General features: G+C 31.7%; 2 protein-coding genes and 1 long non-coding RNA gene across 8 annotated transcripts; all 3 read right to left on the bottom strand.

Moving 5' to 3' along the window:
• Positions 1 to 1189: 1189 nt before the first annotated feature.
• LOC128039860 (probable disease resistance protein At5g43740) lies at positions 1190 to 2407 on the bottom strand. The gene has a single exon (XM_052628606.1). It carries the CDS (start codon positions 2405 to 2407, stop codon positions 1190 to 1192), a length of 1218 nt encoding a protein of 405 aa, XP_052484566.1.
• Positions 2408 to 5793: 3386 nt separating this feature from the next.
• LOC105776736 (probable disease resistance protein At4g27220) lies at positions 5794 to 14670 on the bottom strand. 6 transcript variants are annotated; one of them, XM_052630003.1, is made up of 11 exons: positions 13244 to 14670; positions 11316 to 12816; positions 9932 to 10765; positions 9070 to 9636; positions 8221 to 8826; positions 7914 to 8105; positions 7603 to 7647; positions 7402 to 7523; positions 6916 to 7037; positions 6480 to 6642; positions 5794 to 6282 (listed from the first exon to the last, which is right to left on the bottom strand). In XM_052630003.1, exons 1-6 carry the CDS (start codon positions 14668 to 14670, stop codon positions 7989 to 7991), a joined length of 5052 nt encoding a protein of 1683 aa, XP_052485963.1. In that variant the 3' UTR covers positions 5794 to 6282; positions 6480 to 6642; positions 6916 to 7037; positions 7402 to 7523; positions 7603 to 7647; positions 7914 to 7988. The 6 variants fall into 6 exon arrangements, with proteins under 6 accessions (XP_052485963.1, XP_052485971.1, XP_052485964.1 ...); XM_052630011.1 differs by lacking the exon at positions 7603 to 7647 and having other exon boundaries at positions 6480 to 6521; XM_052630004.1 differs by lacking the exon at positions 7603 to 7647 and having other exon boundaries at positions 6480 to 6631.
• Positions 14671 to 16102: 1432 nt separating this feature from the next.
• LOC128040954 (uncharacterized) lies at positions 16103 to 19640 on the bottom strand. The gene is made up of 2 exons (XR_008195724.1): positions 16768 to 19640; positions 16103 to 16500 (listed from the first exon to the last, which is right to left on the bottom strand). It is a non-coding gene; the product is annotated as an uncharacterized LOC128040954 (long non-coding RNA).
• Between the last annotated feature and the right edge of the window lie 1931 nt (positions 19641 to 21571).

Here is a 21571-nt window from a genome sequence, read left to right on the forward strand (position 1 = left end):
AATAAAATATTAAGAACATTACTTAAATTTTAAAATTATTATTAATGCTAATTTTTATCATTAAAATAAAACTTAGTATTAAATAATTTTACTAAAATCAATTATATTAATAATTTATTATATGATTAAATATAAATATGTATGTTTAATAATAAAATTATATTATTTGAGATTAATAATTTAGTATTTTTATAAAAATATTTTATATTTTCCTAATAATAAAATATATTTGCTTAATATTTAAATACAAATAAGTATTTTTAATATTTTTATAAAAACATTTTATAAAATAATCTTACTTTGTATAAAAACATATTTTCCTAAAACAAACTTTTAATATACGCAAATACCAACTCAAGAAAGTGATAGTTTAAACGAGATATATATATAGCTTTGCCTTGGAATTTAAGCATCATACCTTCTAAAATCTTCAGCTTGCTTAACAAACCTGATGAAGCCAAAATAAAAGTAAATAGCATTTTATTATTATAATACAATTTTAGGAGATGAAAATATAAAGAAACTACAAAAGAACTAATAAAACAAAAGATGAAGGAAAATATGAAATTTAGCTTTTTTATATATATATATCTTAATCAAAAGATACAAAAGGCTATTTCTTAGTTTTAGTCTTTAAAGTTAAATAAGACATGTAGGTTTATGTTTTATATATCATTAAAATATTTAAATTTCTTATATGTTAATATTATAAAGAAAATTATTTGGTAGCGGCGGTGAAGTTTTTAGATTTTACAAATAGAATGAGTGGTTAACAAGTGTCTTATAAAAATATAATAAAATATTTAAAAAATTACATGTGACAATTTAGTAATAAAAAAGTACATTAGTAATTTAAAATTTTTTTAGTTTGGTTAAGCTTGCCTACTTAGCAAGAAAACTCTATTTAGAATTCTAAGTCTTGGTATACCCAAATACCAATTAATGAAAAGGGATAAGCATGTATAGTTTGAAAATGTATCATACCTTCCAACATCTCCATCTTCTAGCAAGCAAGAATCTTTGAGGTAATCGATGACTTTCAAGACTTGAATTCTCATTTATTCAATAGAGTTAACCTTATCATATAAGTTCAAACCCTAAGCATATCGCATCAAGTCTTCCACATTAATTAAGTCATCTTCAGGATATAATGCACAGAGTAAGAAACATGTTTGGGACATCTTGTCCTTCAAATGCTCATAACTGATCTTAAGAGAAATGTAGGCATTTTTCTCTCTCTCTCTGTTTGAATGCTTGGAATCTCCATTAATCCACTTCTTTCAAGTTTTTTTCGTGCATCTTTCCACCTATCAAGAGCTTTACCTTTTAAAGCCTTTGCTAGTGTTACAATGGCTAAAGGTAAGCCCTTGCATTCTTTTGCAATTTTCTTAGCCTCCCCAATAACACGCGAATCAGCTTTCTTGATACCTGCATTCATTTCGAACAGAGTCCATGCTTCACCATCTTCCAAAACCTTCAGTTGAATTGTCTCCTCACATTCCATATGTTGACAAACATTATAGTTGCGTGTTGTCAAGATGATTTTGCAACCCTTTTCATCTTTAACCAATGGAATACCTATCTTTCTCAAATCCCCATCATCATTCCACTCCTTCCATAGATCATCGATGATTACGAGAAACTTTCCATTACTCAATCTACTCCACAACTCTGTTGCTTTGCCGCCTTCAGTGTTCTTGCCAAATTTCAAGTCTAAGTCATCTGCAATTTTGTTTTGTATTTTTTCAATGTCTACAGTTTCGGACACAGTGACCATTATAACTCGATCAAATCCTCTGACTTTACCACTCACGTTTCTGACTAAGGTGGTTTTGCCCACTCCTCCCATCCCCCACACCCCTATTTTTTTTACTATATCATCCTTCAATGCCTCCATGATCTTATTGAAAGCAGCACCTGAAGATTTTAAATCCACATTATCCTTAGATGTGACCAAATCTAAGCTAGGAAGCTTTGCACGATGGCCGACTCGTTTAAATTCGGATTTTTTTACGAGATCAGCTATTTCCAATGTTTTATTCTCAATCTCCTGACTTAATTGATATCGCCAACACCAATTAGGACACAGACAGAAGCATCTCTTATTTTCTTCAATTTCAGAGTCCAAAACTTTTACATCCTTTAGGGCATTTTCTGCCTTTGTCGGCCATTCATCAACTTGGTCGTAGATCACTTGAGTTCGAATCTGCAATTTAGCCTCCTCAACGTCGTCTTTCACTTGAGTTTCTTTTGCAGCCAAATCTTGTTGGTTTTGGTGCAGCTCTTGAACTATCTTATGAAAACGAAATAAGTAACGAATACGACGTTCGATTGGCTTCACTAAATAGTCTACCAACAATGGTGCCACCAAACCAGAAGCAGCACTGAGACCCCACTCCGAACCCATTGCTGTTAATCTGAATTCACATAACAAATCTGCTAAGCCTAAGCAAAATGGTAGAGAATACAGTTGAGAATAATTATGAAAAGGTTGAGAGTTACCCCTTAAGATTATGATGAAGATATACTATAATGTGATGTTTAGAAGGCGCGCTCCTTGCTTCAAAGAAAATGCTCCAATTCTAAATCTGAAAGCAGAGTCGTTGAAGCTGTGAACAAAAGTATTTACTCCCAAAAAAAAAAAAAAGTGTGACAGATATATATTGATGATCATATTTTATTATTTAATTTAACAATACTTTATAGGATTCTTAAAAATTTACATTTTTAAATAATGTTTGCCATATATTGTAATTTCGGGCTGCCATGTCACATTGTGTTATTGGCTTTTAGAACAAAATCATAAAAATTTGTCCAAGTTAATAAAGTACCTAAAACAATATCCTAATTGAAATTATTAATCAATTTGGTTTTTTTTACTAAATTACATTATCCAACTATTAGTAATTTTTTGTCACCCAACTATGAAAAGTTGCAAAACAGTTTTCAATCACCAATTAGTTAATGGTAGTATATTTTAAATTTGACATAATAGCAAATTTAATCTTTAACATTTATAAATTATGTCAATTTAGTTTTGATACTAAATAATTGAACCCTCAACATTTACACATTATGTAATTTGGTCTTTTTTTTCAATTTTGTTTTTCTTTATGATATTGAGGGTTAATTTTAAAAGAATGAGAAAATATGAAAATTATTATCTTAGATTTTTGGGTGTTTTCATTTTTTGTATAGTTGATAAATTTGTTTTTTTAACATTTTAGGTGAAAGGGTCACAAAGAAAAGCAAAACTGTAAAAAAAGAGACTAATTTACATAATGTATAAATATTGAGGATTAACTTTTTTAGAATCAAGACTGAATTCACATAATTTATATATGTTGAGGATTCAAGTTGCTATTATGCCAATTTTAAAAGCTGTCACCGTTAACCAGCTGGTGACCTAAAAAAGACATAATTGAATAGTTAGGTAACCATTTTGTAACTTTTCATAGTTAGGTGAACAAAAAAAATACTATTTTTATAACTTTTCATAGTTAAGTGATCAAAAATAAATTTACGAAGAATTGGGTGCGTAGTATTAATTGGCTAAGCAAAGGGATAAATCCATAATTAATTCGTTTGAAAAATGATAAATTAATTATGTTTTAGCCCTTTGAAAGTAAATACAGACTTCCCACTACTCCAATACTTTAGATGTTTCCTTTCTACGTCTGTCTTAGTAGTCAATTGCTCCATATCTGACCTTAACTGAGTTATTCTGAGGGAAAAATATATATAATTGAAGATAAATGATTTAATATTTATTTTAATGTCTAAACTACTACTTTTCTCATTTTGATACATCAAACATTCTTAGTACTTAAACATTTTAGTCCTAAGCCTCACGTGGCTAATTCAGATATATTATATAATTTTAAAATTAAAATAAATTATTTTAAATTAAAATTTTAAAATTTTATTTTATTTAAATAAAATTTTAAATTACTTTAATTAATGATATGGGTTATAAATTAACTACTTTAATTACTATGATTAAAAATTTTAATTTAAATTAATTACTTTAATATATTTATTTTAAATTTATCTATGATTAATTTAAATTGCTTTTATTTATTTTAATTACTATGATTAATTATTTATTTATTTTAAATTACTTTAATTAATGATATGGGTTATAAATTAACTACTTTAATTACTATGATTAATAATTTTAATTTAAAATTAATTAGTTTAATATATTTATTTTAAATTTATCTATTTGTCTCATTAAATAATTTCATTAAACATCAAAATTATAGACAATAAGTGAAAGACTTCGTCGGTGGGCATAGCTGGCTGTCGGCCACACTTTAAAATGTCTAATGTGGTATTCGAACTATCAATTTGTGTATCATTTGGTACCTGTACATTCATAAAATATACAATGTGGTACTTATACTTTGGAAGTGTTTAACATAGTACCTAATATATCAATCATGTATTATTATGGTACCTAAAATTAAAACCTTTAGACCTTAGCAAATGCTAAACTAACTAATGAGAATTCAATATGTAAATTTTGTTCTAAATCTCCGATTCTATGTAGATGATACAACATTATGTGACAAAATAAATAAAACAAAAAGTAAATAACTAAACCTAAACAACATGAGTTCAACTTTACAAAACCATCGAACTTTAACTTAAAATTTCTTCAACTTTTAAATACCCTAGAATTTTCCAAATATTTTCAAAATTTATACAAGCCAAAATTTTTCAAAATTATGTCCCTTACTTCTTATTGAACTTGAATGAGAGGTTGAATAACTTCATTTCGACTACCATTTTTATTTATTATTTATCTCTTCATATAATATTATATTATCCATGTGAAATTGATGATTTGAAAAAAATTCATGTGTTGGTTTAGTAATTACCACGGGTGTTGACTCTATGTATCATAATAATATACAAATCAATAGTTCAGATACCATATTGAACATTTCAAAGACCACTATAGTAAACGAAAATAAAGTACAGAGGCTTAATTGGACATTTTGAAAGTTTAGGGGTCACATTAGAACAAACCCTAAAGTATAAGGGCCTTTGATGGATTATCCCTTTTTTGAATTTAATACTAATTCTTATTTTGAATTTATTTTGAATTTAATAAATTTTTAACTTTTTAATATATAATTATAAAAGTGAAACAAAGTTGACGTGGAAAATTGATTGAAGTCAAGAAACAATATCCGGAAATTCATGTCCCCATACCAAACATGTTCAGATGATGGAATCTGCAACAATAAACTACATTGAAAAGAGTGTATGAAAGGCACCCCATTTGCTGAATAGATTCTACACCAATCTCATCCCATCCCATCTTTCTATTTCCATCTGTAGCTTAAATAACATTATAAATATAATTTTAATTCTTTTTATAAATGATAGATGTAGGTGTTGTCTATGGATTGAACAATAATAAATTAAATTAGATGTTGTATAACATTTTCTTACATCAAATTTTAGTAAATTAAATTTTATTCGAAATATAAATAAAATGTTTAATATAAAATATACTAATAATATTTTGTTTTTTTGAAAGTATAGTATGAATCAATCTTTAAAATGGAATTATTTAAATATTTAATATTAAATTATTTTACATATTATAAATCATGTAAATCCACTTAATTAGTGAATGGCAAAATTATATAGAAAAATAATATAAAATCAACTTTCTTAATAATACTTATTCATTATAATGATGATAAATAATAAATAGGTATATATATTTTGAAAGGAAATATTTCATTAATAACTTAAATACACATATAACGAATGATTAAAAGAAAAAGAAAAACGATAACTAAAATCTCAATCCATACACCTAATTCTAAGTCCTATCTCTTTAATTGATCCATAACATGGAAATCTTCCATTCACAATAATTCACATTATATGAGTTACCTTTTTAGTGCTTTTAAGACTCTAAATGAAGTATATATAAAGATAGAAAATGAGACTAAAGTTGGAGATAATCTTTAAACCAGCGTTCCAAATTTACAGACATCATTGTTTCGACTGTGCCCAAATTAAGGCCTCCTTGACTGCGTATATTTCAGCAACTTTAGGAGCCATCATTGGATTAACATGACCCTTTTGCATCACGGACTACAGCAGACCAGCCTGCAGCATTAGCCTCCCTAAATAACGTGGCATTGATATTGCACTTCACCCATTCCACAGGCGGCTTTGACCAGCATGAACCGCCAACACCAGAAACTGCTCCAGGCTCTTGAACTTTATCAATAGTTCGTCAAACATCATTCCAATCTTGCATAAAAGAGACAGAAAAAGCTAGGATATGAGCGGTTGAAGCATTTTTCGATTGCCATGCAAAAAGGTTCCTATGGAACCAAAGACTCCGCATAATACTTAAAGCTCAACCAACGAGTTGTTTTTAGTGATATATAATGAATCAAAATTGATATTGTGTGAAAAAAAAAATCAAAGATAATGCACAAACATACCATCTGATTGCATCTGCAACCAATCTTGTGTCAAATCAATTCCTGTCGAATATCGGGATTCAGTGAGCTACGGTTGGGGGACCTAAGATAATGATACTGCCAAAGCTAAATTGCATCGCTCCAATATTGATAGAACCTTGCTTTCATCTTTGCTGCCAATGAACTAAGAAAAGTATTTGGGATCTTGCACAATTCAATCAACAGTATGTAAACATGACAGATTTCAGGAAAATACACATTTGCAGTAGGACTTTTGTAACTAGAGAAGACATTAATGGTTTCAGTAAATAGCTTGAAATAGCCGGAAATGGAACTTGCCCATTCCCACTCTTCACCACTTGAAGCAAGGTCTGAAAAGTTCTTATGAAAAACTTAAGCGAACTATGTAGCATTGTTGTAAACATGTTTGCCCAGTAAAGATGGAGCACCTACTCACCATGTACTGACCATACTTCTCTTTGATTGCAGGCAAATTAGCAACACCAACATTACGGTAGAGATGATGCAGTCCCCTAAATTAGAGGGCTGGCATAGTGTGTAATCCCTCAATATAGAATCCTGCCCAATACAATGAAAAAGAATAGACATATAGCTGAACAAATCAGTACTTAGTAAATAAACTATGCCTGGGACGTACAAATATTACTGTCAAGACATATAGCTCATTTATTTCTGTCAAAAAAAATCAACATATTAATTTATTCATTTCTACAAAAATCAACCAATGGGTAAATTGTCCAACGTATGTTTTAAAATGCTTTCAGTAAATAGCTTGAAATAGCCAGTAATGGAACTTGCCCATTCCCAATCATCACTTGAAGCAAGGTCTGATATTCAGATCAAGCTCTTATTAAAAACTTAAGCGAATTATGTAGCATTGTTGTAAACATGTTTGCCCCGTAACGATGGAGCACCTACTCACCTTGTACTGACTATACTTCTCTTTGATTGCAGGCATATTAGCAACACCACCATTAAGGTAGAGATAAGGCAGTCTCCTAAATTAGAGGGCTGGCATAGTGTGTAATCCGTCAATATAGAATCCTGCCCAATACAATGAAAAGGGATAGATATATAGCTGAACAAATCAGTACTTAGTAAATAAACTATGCCTTGGACGTACCAAATATTTCTGTCAAGATTTTAGCTTTTAAATGCTCATTTATTTCTGTCAAACAAAATCAACAAATTAATTTATTCATTGCAACAAAAATTAACCAATGGGTGTTTTAAAATGCTTTTCAAGGTAGCAAATGCATCAAACTCTGTACAAAAAATAAAGAACGAGTAGATATTCCATAAAAGAAGCAACTCGATCGATCAGACTTTGAAAAACATAATCAACAAATAAGTAACAATTAGAACTAAAAAGAAGAATAAAAAGAACCAAAAAACCAAGGCGAGAAGAAGGGTAAATGGTCATGCCATATTTACCTAGTTAATTAACTAGTGTTGACTGTTGGTACAATCGACGTGATTTAGGCGCAAGAATGATTTTTGCAACATTTTTCACTGAAAGGGTGAAATTTCTTCAGCTTCTTCTTTATACTGAGGTAGTGAGGTAGGTCTTCTCCTTTTCCAAATTATATCTTCCCGTGAGGGACTGGTATCATTTAGCTGAGATGCCTTCATTTCATAACAAATTAAACTTCGTTGAGAATAACATAAAAATAAAATAAAAATTACTCAATTTCATATATATTAGAATAACATAAAAGAGTGTAATTGGGAGGATAAATACCTGATCAGTTTTAGCATGCACAGTCAATGTTAAATAATCTGCACTGAAACTTGTGATCATCTTGGAACATTCCTTAATGTCAAGCGAATGTAAACATGGGAATTCCAGATGATAACCCATAGGGCTGAAGCTCTCGAGCTTTGACAAATTTTCAAGTTCTATTTTCTTTAACTGAGGGAATACCATTTTCATCTCCAACTGAGGACCTTGTGATGATGATGAAGATTCTAAAATGTCATCATTTCCAATTATTTGCTTCAAGTTCTCACATGACGCTATGTCTAGGATGCTTAATTGTGGTAAATGTGGAATGAGCGTCTCTGGAAAGATGTATGTCAAGTTATTGCAGCAGTAAACCCTTATTTCTCTAAGATTGGTTGCAACCTGGATGGGACCCTTCCATATATCTCGCAACCTAATCACATTAAAAAGCTCCATTTTCTCTAGACTTGAGATGATATTGCCACTCTGAAGCTGAAACAATTGTTCAAAGTTTCCCAAAGTTATATATTCGAAATCTGGTGATTTTTGTCTCAACTGAGTGTTTACCATATCACACAAATTGACATCTTCACTGTCTATATCTTCCATAGAGAAGAACAACTCCTGCATAAAAGTAAAGGGAAGTGTTATTCTTTTAAGTTCTTTCAATATCAACCAAGTATGGCACTCTCATATTTGGTTTTCTTTTTAACTTTTAATTACATGAATTGACAAATTATGCATTAGAGACTTTCCACTTTTCTAAGGAAATTAGATTTTAATAAAATGAAATACAAAACTTCTTTTTGAAATAAATAAAATAAAAAAACAAAGGAATTAAGAAAACAAAACTGAAAAGGAAAGTACCTTTAAAGAACCACACTTCTTAACTTCTTTAGGAAAAGTAAAATTTGTAAACACTGAACATTCTTCGATATGTAAAATTTCCAAAATTGGTGCTTCTAAAGAGTTGTTTCCTCCAACAATACTCCTCAAGTTTCTCAATCCAACAAGTTTTATATTTCGTAGATAAGAAAAAACTCCAACTGAAGCATGTGGGAAGACATATTCTAAACTGCAGCATCTTTCAATCTCCAAAATTTCCAAGTTTGACAAGTAATATGCGTTTGATTCTATTCCATCATCCATTCGAAATATCTTTGACAAATCTTCACAAAAAACAGCTCTCAAACTTTTGAGATTTTGCAAGAAACACTTGGGAGATTGGTCATTGTACTTGAAATCCATCATTGCTTGGGATATATCAACCAAGCATTCACCACCTTGCCAGTTGTTAATAGAAAGGGAAGTTAATCCGTCTAAATGTTCCAAATCTATAAGATCTGGGACGAGATTTTTGTGATCCCCAATATTGTAGAGAATAAGATCGTTTGTATTGCATAACAATTCCTTGAATACCGATAATCCAGTTTCCTAATTGTAATTCATCACATAAATGAAAACAAATCATTAATTAATGAAAGAATAAATTAAATATTAGATTAATATAATAACATATTGGTATCATAAAAATATATATATAACAACAGATTGGAATAACAATTACCAACAAGATATATGATAATTATAAACAGCAAATACAACTATTTTTATATATTTTTTAAGCTCAATTTTAAGGTTGGGAGGGGCATGGTATGAAAAAGTTTAATAATTAGAAAAATCAAATAAAAAAAATCCAGAAAAGGAAAAAAGAGTAAGAAAGGTGTACCTCTAACGTTAACTCCAGCTGATTGTTGGCTTGTTGAATGGGAAGGTTCATCACTTTAGAACAACCCTTAGCTTTCATTCTTTTCAAAGATGGTGCTTTGACAATATAGTTTTTTGGGACAAAACTAGTCAAGTTTCGTAACCAATCAAGTTCTAGATCTTGTAGACTTGGAAGGAGCAGGCTACTATGGTGATGAACTTCATTTTGTTCATTTGGCATGCCGAACACTTGCTTTAATGCATCACACTCAGAAACCCAAAGCCATTCAAGAGCAGGAAGACCTTGAGCCAAGGTGATTGGCACAACATATTCCAGTTTTGCACACGCTCTGATGTAAAGAGTATTCAATTTGGGCAGGCGGAGAGGAAGGGAAGAAGTCTTTGATTCTATTTCACCATCAATTTCCGGATCAGCGAAAAGAGTTTTCAATTCGTCGCAGCATCGTATCTCGAGTTGTTCTAAAAGCACTAGGCTTTGAATAAGGGAAGGAGAAAAAAGGGATTTCAACTTACAACAGTCTACAATTCCCAGATGTTTCAAGTTTTTGAGGAAACCTTGTGGAGGCTGACCCTTGCATAAGGCTTCCAACCGAGGCATCGCTCCTATAAATAATTTCTCCAAATGACTGAATGCTGAAGTTGGCCCATTCTTTGTTGCAGTAGCGGTGGTATCAACCAAGCATTCAAGATCCTCGCAATTCTCAAGATGAAGGGAAGTTACTCCATTTAGTCCATCTTCATTAGCTTCTGGAACCAGATTATGATCCTCAATTTTTAATAAAGTAAGTTGCTTCAAAGTTTTGAACGATTCCTTGAATGCTGACAATCGAACACCCTGATTGTAATTCACGTAAATCATCATCATTAAAACACAAATTATATATGTATATACCAATTAGAGTAATGTACATTTAATGAAAACGTAAAAAATATAGCTTCCTTAAAAATGAAAAGCTAAAGTAATCAAACTCATAAAAATGTTATTTGTGTAATAAAATAATGCATTTGTGGAATACAAATAAATATATAATTGTGCATATGGATATGCTTAACTCTGTTTTCAGTGAGAGTTAAAAGAATGAGATTCATTCTACTTTATTATTCACAAAAAAAGAGTAAAAATCAGTAAAATTATAAAAAAATGTAAAATAATATATATTAACAAGATTGTTGATGTCGTATTTTTTATATAAAAAGAACTAATGATATTTTGAACCACCACTAATTATTATTTTTGTATTATTTACTTCCACATACATAACAGTGCCAATTGTAGTATGGTTAAAATATCTTAAACATTTTGCTGTAAAATCAATATGAGTTATGCATCCTTTATGAAAGAAAAAATTCAATAATGTAATTAGAAAGGGAGAAAAAGAATGTACCTCTATGTAAGCTTTCCCAGCTTCTAAATGAACAACTGAATCAGTTAATAGAGGGCAACCAGACATTGAAAAGGACGATAACGATCTCCAGGACTGCTGATATTGGAGCATACTATCATTGGCAACTCTAAACACTTGCTTTAATTTAGGGCAACCATGTATGCGAAGAGTGAAACCCTGAAGCCCATGTGATGCCAGTGATGTCGGAAAAATGTACTCCAAACCATCACAAATATATATCTCGAGCTTTGTTAACTTTGGGAAACACAAAGAAGTATGAGAATTGATGGCCGATGATATTTCTCCCTCATCACCTTCCAATTCTGTCACTATTTGCTTCAACTCATCACAGAACAATATGTCAAGTTCTTCCAAGAGTACGAGACTTTGAGCAAGAGAAAGTGAAAAGAGTGATTTCAAACGCGGGCACTTTCTAATAGTCAAATAAACCAAGCTTTCAAGTCTTACATGTTGGGTTGGCAATTGCCATATGCAACTCAAATGTGGCAACCTGTCAAGACGTAAAATCTTTAAATTTGAAAGGAGCGGAGCTCCATTTTCTTCCACCTCCTCCATTTGAAATACCACTTTTAGATTGCTGCACTCTTTAATTGTCACTTGTTTTAGGTTTCGTAAGATCATTGATACCGACACCTTTTGTTGTGTTTTATTAGTCAAGCATTCTACATACTCATCCTTGATACCTGACACTGCAAGAGACTCTAAATTCCCAAGTAATTGGGAAACTGCATTGTAAGGAAACACTTCCTGATCAATATGCAAGGATCTTGCAGCATAAAAAATACGACCAAAAAAGGTCCTTTCATAGTTTATGCAGATATTGTATTTTTCTAATTCAGGAAACTCAAAGTCTGGAGGAAAATGTAGAGAAGATGCCCAAAGATTTAGTCTCGTTAATCTGGTCAAAGATTTTATCACGAGAAAGATATCATTTGTCCTGCTTGATAGGTACAACTCCTCTAGCTGAGAGAACCTTCGAATGACATTAGGGGAAAAGCTTGAGGAAAGTGCACAATTGGTTAGATCCAACATCTTTAGATCTTTCAACCTCCCTAATTCATCTGCCAAACCATTTAATTCTGAATGACGTAAACTTAGAATCTCAAGTGTCCTTAAGTTTCCAAGGAACGAAAAGTCCTTAAAATTCTCCAAATGTAGGGCACGAAGTTTTTGCAGGGACGAAAGAGCATATAAGGAAATAACCCCCGTAGAACTTATAAGACTTAAAACTTTTAGTTCTCTCATTCCTAGAAAACATATACCTTGTATATCGCAGTTCTTAAGCAATAGGATCTCAAGCTTCGAAAGAGCCAATCTATCAGGAAGATTTTTCTTTTCACTATCCAACAATGAGATTGCTTTACAAGATTCAGAGCTTTTATTTAGTAACTCTAATCTAGATTTGATCATAAAACCACTGTTTTCTTCTGATGCTATCCATAAAGCAACATCACGAATTATGTCATGTAACTTAACGTACCTAATCAAGCCAAAATAAAAGAGAATACAATTGTATTATAATTTTATTTTATTTTTATATCACATAAAATAAATAATAATATAATAGCACGAAAAGATTAAAAATAAGTCAAGTTGTGTATGTTTAAAATTTTATTAATATTTGATCCATCATCAATAATTCATTGTCAACATGACTATTATATCAATTTACTTGTCAATATTCTATTCATATTTTTTATTTGAAGAACTTAAAAGTATTTTCATCGATGACTTGCAGTTGTTAATTTGAAGTTCACACTTACATTATTTATAAACAAATAGTAATTCTCCAATTGAGTCTAAAGATGGTTTTGTTTGGCTGAGCTGGCGGACTTGTAAACACAATTCTACTCCTAAATCTACAAATATATTCAAAAGGAATAAGCTGTAGAGTTTAAGGACCATACCTTCTGCCATCTCCATCTTCAAACAGCAAGCAAGAATCTTTGAGGTAATCAATGGCTTCCAAAACTTGAATCCTCACTTCTCCAATTGAGTCAGCCTTGCCAAATAACTCCAAACACCAAGCATATCGCACCAAATCTTCCACTTCAATTGAATGATCCTCTGGATATAAACCACACCATAAGAAGCATCTCTTGGTCGTCTCCTTCTTCAAGTTTTCATAACTCATCTTGATACACAAGTAGGCATTTCTTTCTTCTTCTCCAATGTTACCGATTTCCACTAACCTACTGCTTTCAAGTTTCTTGCGGGCCACTTTCCATCCTCCACGGGTCTCTGTTTTTTTAAGAGCCGCAGCTAGCGTTACAATCGCTACAGGTAGACCCTTGCATTCTTCTGCAACTTTCTCAGCCTCCTCAAGAATATCCCTTGAAACTCTTTCATTAAGGTTAGCTTTCTTTCTAAATAGACCCCATGCTTCATCACTATCCAAAACATCCACTGGAATAATAACTTGACATTCCATGGAGTCGCATACTTTCATGAGACGTGTTGTCAAAATGATTTTACATCCCTTCCCATTTTCATTTAGCGGAATGCCTATCTCTTTCAAGTGGACCTCATTCCACATATCATCAAGGATTATGAGGACCTTTTCTTCATTTTCCAATCGAAGCCATAATTCTCCTGCTCTCCCTTCTTTAGTTTTCTTCTTGAACTCTAAGTCCAAGAAATCTGCTATTTTATCTTGAATATTTTCAATGATTGATTTTTGGGACACAACAACTTCAATAACTTTACGAAAACATCCTAAATCTTTGGTTTTTTTACCGACTTCTTTGACTAAGGTGGTTTTGCCCACCCCTCCCATCCCCCACACACCGATCATGTTAACTTTGTCGTCCTTTAATGCTTCCATGATCTTGTTGAATGCAGCAGTTGAAGATTTGGCAGCCAAAATATCTTTAGATGTGAAGAATTCTAAGCCAGGAAGCTCCGCACGATAGCCGATTCGTTCAAAGTGAGAGTCTTCTACAAGTTTACTGATATACACTGTCTTCTTCTCTATCTCCTTGCCTAATTGATATCGCCAACACCAATTAGGACACCAATGTAAGCATCTATTATTTCCTTCAACTCTGCTGTCCAAATTCTGTACATCTTTCAAGGCATTTTCTACATTTGTCAGCCATTCATCTACATAGTCCTCAATTACTTGAGTTTGAATCTGCAATTTTGCCTCCTTAACGTCTTCTTCAACTCGAATTTGTTCTCTTTTCAGATAGCTTTGCTGTTGGTGGAGGTCTTTAATTAACTTATGAAAACGAAATAAGTAGCGAATACGACGGTCTATTGGCTTCACCAAATAGTCACCCATCAGTGTTCCTACGGCATTAGAAGCAGCACCCGTGAAGAACGCTCCCGCCATTGTCGTTAATCTGAATTGAAATAACAATTCTGCTAAGCTTAAGCAAAATGGTAGACAATATTCACTGAACGTGAACCACAAGAAGAAACGAAAGATGGTGACGAAAAATTTGAAGCTTACCACTTCAGATGAAGATATATTATATGCAACGTTTTAAAAAAGCAGAGTTGAAAGGTGGGTCTCCTTGCTTCACACAAAATGCTCCAACTTTAAATCTGAAACCAAAACAATTGAAGCTGTAAACCAAAATTTCAAATTTACATTTTGTAATTTAATTTAAGAGTTTAACCTGGGTTGAGGTCACCCTACTAATAAAATTCAATAAACATAAAATACAAAATACTTTTTAATAATTATAAAGTTGATACAATGTTCAACAAGAAGGAGAGCAAGGAGGAGACTGTGGTGGCTCGACAGAGGCTGATTTATCTAAAGAGACATGACAGTCTACCTAGGGAGCACTCATGACTAACTCTGACTCCACTCGAAAACCCTAACGGTCAATAATTAGCCTTCCACCATACCAAATAATAATGCCTTGACTTAAATAAACTGATGGTTAAAGCTCTTGTTAAATATTTGTTTGGTACGGGTTTGAATCGTATTATCCCATCCCTAACAATAATAATAATAATAATAATAATTTTTATATATGCTATAATGCTATGCAAAGAGATAGAAGATGATGATGATAATTATATTTAAAATGTAACGGTGAAGTCACGCTTATGTTTATAGGTAATAGGTAATAATTTGATACATTATTTGTAGAATTTTTAAACTTCATAAGCGGGTTAATAGTATGAAAAGTAGTGTTATATTTATATTTATATTTTTTATTTTTATTACACTTTAAAATATACTTTTCAAACTCTCAACTTGCTCGTAGAGTTTAAAAAAGTTCTGCAGTTGGCATATGAAATGATTTCCTTATTTGTATATCTGGTATATAGCATCAAACTTTGTTTTTAGAATAATCTATGTAATACAATATATATAAACACTAGTTTAAAGAAATATTTAAATTTATGAATCAATGTTTTAAGTAATATTATTTTGTATTAAATTAAAAATATATAATTTAATAAACTTAAATATATAAAATAATGGGCAAGAGATGTGAAATTAAAAAGTTAGCAACACTCCAACACTTGTAACTTTTTCCTTGTAATGCCCATGTATGAGCCAAACTCATCCTCACTAAAATCATTGTCACATAAAAAGTTAGAACTAAATTTCTGGGTTAATGATGATTTTCTAGTTTTAATTTTTAGATTAATGAAAGTTTTTTAAATTTTCGTTAATGAATATTTTGGGAAATAATTTTTTTGATTTTTTTATTATGCTTTCATTTAATTTTTATTTAAAAGTTTAATCTAAATGTATTGTGTGTTGTGTTGCTTGTGTCAAGGGACGCCTAACAAAATTCAAATTCAGCAGAATATTTTATTTTATTTTTGTTATGTTTATTTTTTCTTTTCTTGTTCTTTCCCTCCAATGATGTTAGATGTTCTCTCAGTAATATAGTATGTACGAGCCCATTTTGCCCGGGCCCAGTGCCAAAACAAAAACAAAATAAAAATAAAACATAAACCAAATACATGAAATAAAGTCTAAATTGCAGCCCAAATTTCATATGGCCCAAACTACCCAAAATTAACCCTAAACCCAAAACAAACATAACCCTAGCCCAAGATTAACCCCATTTTCAGCAAACCCTAGTTTGCTTCCCCAAGTTAGCCGCCGCAAGCTTCCATGCGTTGCCCCCTCGTCTGCCACGCCCTCGCACTGCCGCACGCCAGCACCCCACCCACGCGCGTCTGACACCACCTGCAAAACGAGCAACATGCAATAGCAGAAAAAGACAAATGCAAAACGACAAACAAAACGGGATTAAGCACTTGTAATCGGCTATAAATGCCATAAGTCATTGCTTGTATTTTTTTTCCGGACACGATAGCAATAAAAATATAGATTTTGAATCAGAGAAGGTGGTATTTCGTTTTTAGTGTGTTTTTTTTAGATCTAGTTTTTTTTTATTTCTTTTTTTGTTATTTATTTACGAAAACAAATAAAAAGAGAAGGGAAGAAACTTACCTGAAACACCGTCGGCCGCGTCGTCGGAGATCTCTCCGTCGTCGGAATCGGCCTTGAAAGGTGGGTTTGGGAGTCCTTTTTATTGGCTTTCGGGCGAAGGGTGTTTGACCTTCGTGGGTGCTTCGAAGTGAGACCGAAACGCCTCCTTTGTGCTATGCCGGCCACCGTGCACGGTGGTGCTACACGGCGGCAATCGGCCGGAATCCCATGACCGGCGTTTAAAAAAGGAGGAGTTGAGAGTATATGAGAGAGTTTTTTTATTTTTTTCTTTTGAATGGCAGAATGGGTTTCAAAACAAAAAAATTTGTTTTTTATAAGTGATGCAAAACGGCGTCGTTTAGGGCCTGTTTCAGTGGCTCCAAAACGGCGCCGTATAGGGCCATCCGTGTGCGCGACCCGACCCGTCAGGGGGGATCCGCGCGTTTTCCCTAAAGGGATATTTCCGAAAAAGTCCCTTCATCTTTTAGGCGCATTCAATGTAGTTTCTTTTAGTTTTCAATTTCAGCCTTAAGTTTTGCTTACGCTTCAATTTGGTCCATAGACCATGCGCAGATGTACCCTGAAACGGTGCCGTTTCAGATGGCATGGGAATATTTCCCTTTTGACCCTGTATCTCTGCGCGCGTTTAGATCAGGCCCCGACTGTCTTTTTTTTATTTTTAATTATGTCATTTAATTTCGTTTTAATTTCAATTTGGACCTGGGTCCATTCAATTTATTTGTTTATTATTGTTATATAAAAAAAAAACTCTTTTATCTTTGTTTGTTTAAGTTTTTATTTATTATTTATTGTAAACTATTATATATATCTTTTCTTTTCTTTTAAATTTTCGTATGTATGTACATTTTCTTCAAAGTTGTTTATACTTTTTATATATAATATTATTTATTTTAAAATTTTTATATTCATTTATTTTAAGTTTTCTTGTATATTGTTTATTCGAACCTTTTATTATTTATTGTTCTTATAAATCATTCATCTTGGATTACTATTTACTTTAGATTGTTGTATATATATTTATATATATATATATATATATTATTTTGTTTTATTTTCCTTTGATTAGTAATGTTGGTATTTAAATTAGATATATTGTGTGTTCATTGTCGTTGTGCGTACTATAATTTGCTTATTTGTATCCGTGTATATTTGTCATGCATTGATGTCTCATTTTATTCATAAATTGTTATGTCATGTTCCGTTATCATTCAATTTCATTTCATCACTTCAAAGCTACGCTCGATTTTGTACACTCCAATAATAAATCATTGTATTTTGTCCTAAATAAAACAAATGCATCTCGTTCGAGTATTGTACTCGCGATTATTCAAAAAGAGTAAAGTTTTAAATTAAGGCAATATTTCGCGTTTGGAAAGTTTGAGAAAACGTGCCCTAACGTGCTGGGTTTCGATTCCTCGTTCGACCAAATGGCCAAATACCCTTTTAAACTTTCAATAATAAAAGCAATATTCCGTATTTAGAAAATTCGAGAAAATCGTGCCCTAACTTACTGAGCTTCGATTTTTCTCGCGTTGTTCCTAAATAATCGAATATCCTTTGAAATTGAAATAAATGAGGTTTAAATAAAAAATAAAAGGCAAGCTTACTCTCAAAAATACGAGGTGTCGTGTCCTAACTTACTAGATGTGACATCTTGTTACTTCGAGATAAGAAGGCATTTTCCATTTTGATTTATTCGAGTAATTTTAAAATAACACAACATAAAGAGGGATCGTATTTTTAAATTCTTTTCGAGTTTTAATTTTCGACATCAAGACATTAAGTAATCAACTAGGTACCAATTTTGGGCGCATCGAGGGTGCTAATCCTTCCTCGTGCGTAACTGACTCCCGAACTCATTTTTCTGAATTTCGTAGACCAAAATCGTTGTTTTAATAAAAATTAAATCGTTTATTAAAAACAACCACTTTTCGAGGTGACCCGATCACACATCATCAAAAAAAGGATTGGTGGCGACTCCCGTTTTCATTCTTTTTTTTCAAAATCCACGTCGACCCCGTTTTCATCAAAAAAATGGTGTCAACATAGTACATTTAATTTTGTTTATTATAATAATTACTAAGTTTCTAGTTTCCCGGCGAGAGAAAAGGAAGAAGAAGTGTATAAGGAAGAAATATCTCTTTTTTTTTTAAATATTAGTATAAGGGCCTTCTATGCAATTATCCCCTTTTTTAATTTCATACTATCTCGTAGTCATATTTGCATATAACTCTTATTTTGTAATGGATAGTTGAAGGGATCTCAACTGAAGCTTTGATACATTATTTATCTATTTATTAAAGCTAAATTGTGATTAAACTGGTAAGACACAAAAAATGATCCAACAAAAAAGGAATGAGTTGGGAATACCAATCTCTTTTTCACCTTATATTTTTATCAACACACACTGTTTGAATTGAGTTTAATATATAGCCAAAACAAAAGCAGTACTATTCGGAATAATGAAGAGATTCATGTCTCCAAACTTACCTCAATTCATCACCGTTTATGAGCTGCTGCTGCTCCTGCTACTGGAACTTCAACTGAAGCAAAAACACAAAGTAAAAGCAGCTTTTTTTTTTCTTTTTTGGGCAAATAAAAGAAAAGAAAAGAGAATGGGATTCAAGAGAAAGAGAATAGGAGGTAGCTTCTTCTTTTTCCTGTTAAAAGGAGGAGAGTGAAATCAAAGAAGAAAGGTGAGAAATTAGGTAGAAATTAAAGAAGAAGAAGAAGAAGAAAACAGAGGAAAGAGCAGATTTTAATTTTTCCTGAAGAGAAGGGTTGCAGTGGGAATCTTAAACAGAGATAAAATGCAGAACAAAGAAACAAGGAATACAAAGGGTCCTTAAATAGCAGGATTGATCACAAATATTGTCGACTTTTTTAACTAGTGTTTGGAAAGGGCCCTTAGGAATGGGACTTAAGTGTATTTATACGGTAAAATACGTCTCCAGTCACTTTTTCAAGCAACATAATTATTTACATAATGTAGCATGCATGTCAATGATTGCCATTGATTTAAACTTAATGAATCTCCCACAAACATTATGCTCTTCCCTCTAAACTTTTCTACCAACTTCTAACCTCTAAATCTACTAAATTATTTAACAAACCAATACCAAAATATAATTTATCACATGTATTAGCAACATTCCCCAAAACGTATGCTACCCAGTAGAGGGACTAAATCTCAAAATTATAAAGCCTAAAGGGCTTGGAACCGAATAAGACCTCTTTTAAAAAATGGTAGACAAGATATAAGAAGAAAGCAACAAGGGTAGAAAAGGGAATAGAGAAAAGCAAAATAAAACAATCAAATCATTGTTTGAGAATGTATCATAAAAGGACCCACAAAAAGAAAGAAAAAGAAAAAGAGCCTCAGGTTTTTTGGGAGTAATCTTTTTGACCAAGTTTATTTAAATTACGGAATGAAATTGGAATATTTAAATTTAGATAATTTCAGAAAAATATTTAACAATATATTTGGGTAATTTAAATTTAATTTAATTTAATTTAATATGTAAAATTAATTTGGTGTTAGGATTTTTTCCATCAATTTAAAAGGATAATTAATTCATTAAGTTCATGAGCGATTTATAAAATCACAACACCATTAAAATTTATTTTAAAAATAATAATTAAAGCATGATTGAAGAAAAAGTAGGTTATTGTTGTCTAACATAGTGACAGCTCATTTTCTTAAAAAAATTCCATTCGGATCATTTTTATTATTAATTAATATTTTAAGATTATTAAAAAAAAAACCCTCTATGACTTTCACACTACTACAAACTACATGTTTGTACTGCTCCTCTTCCTAATCAATGGCGGAGTCACTAAATCCAAGGAGTAAGTTTTCAATTTAGGGTAGGTTTGGATAGGCGATTAGGTGTGGTGCGGTGCGTTTAGCTTACTTTTTATCTCACGCTACAGTATCTAATCTCACCGCCACCGCTGTTTTTACACTAACCGCCTATCCAAACTCACCCTTAGACTTTTTATAATTTATAAAATTTTAAATTAGTAATAGTAAAATTATATTTTTGCCTCTCAAAAATAATAAAAATTTGATTTAACCCTTTAAAATTATAAAGATATAGACTATTAAAATAATAAAATTATATTTTTACTATCGTAAAAATATATAATTTAATTTCAACTCCCTTAAAAAAAATTTTTAACTTCGCCATAGCTCGTGATAGATAGTATTTTATTATGTAGGCCAAATTCATCACCAACCCCATCAACTACTGTGCTTCAACTGTTGTGATATGATGTAGCGGTTGGCTAATGAGAATTGCCTCTCACTCTGATTGATTCTCATGGCTTTGACGTGCTTCTATGCTCATATCACATGAAATTTTAGACCTCCAGCTAGCTTTGCTATTTTGCTTGGGGTGGGTTTCGATGGGTGATTGGGTTCGCTATGGAGCGTTTAGCCTACTTTTTGTCTTACGCTACAGTATTGCTACAGTATCTAATATCATCGTCACCGCTATTTTTATACTAACCGCAGATAAACGCACCGCGCATCCAAACTCACATTTAGCCCCTATCAAAGCCATAACATTCTAATGTCTAATCAAATTTTTTGACACACCGTAGAGGTGCTACTGTTTCGATTATTTTGTTATTGTATATTGGAAGGCAGTCGATTAACGTTTTTTCAAGTACCATAAGAGCGGTCAAATTTGTCTTAAGAAAATTGTGAAAACAAGTCTCAACATTTAGTAAAATTTGATTCCCTTATTCGATTTCTCGTTTTTTTCAATATCCTATTTATTTAATTATTTTATTTAGATCT

This window comes from Gossypium raimondii, chromosome 1, assembly GCF_025698545.1.
Source record: "Gossypium raimondii isolate GPD5lz chromosome 1, ASM2569854v1, whole genome shotgun sequence".
Classification (NCBI taxonomy): Eukaryota; Viridiplantae; Streptophyta; class Magnoliopsida; order Malvales; family Malvaceae; genus Gossypium; species Gossypium raimondii.

What these genes read in the sequence shown, in the direction of transcription:
- LOC128039860 (XM_052628606.1), bottom strand. Translation starts at nt 2,407, where the DNA reads ATGGGTTCGGAGTGGGGTCTCAGTGCTGCTTCTGGTTTGGTGGCACCA.
- LOC105776736 (XM_052630010.1), bottom strand. Translation starts at nt 14,670, where the DNA reads ATGGCGGGAGCGTTCTTCACGGGTGCTGCTTCTAATGCCGTAGGAACA. An exon ending in GAAGATGGAGATGGCAGAAG is followed by an intron (nt 12,817 to 13,243) that starts GTATGGTCCTTA and finishes TGGCTTGATTAG; the next exon opens with GTACGTTAAGTTACATGACA. An exon ending in TGCATGCTAAAACTGATCAG is followed by an intron (nt 8,106 to 8,220) that starts GTATTTATCCTC and finishes TATGAAATGAAG; the next exon opens with GCATCTCAGCTAAATGATAC.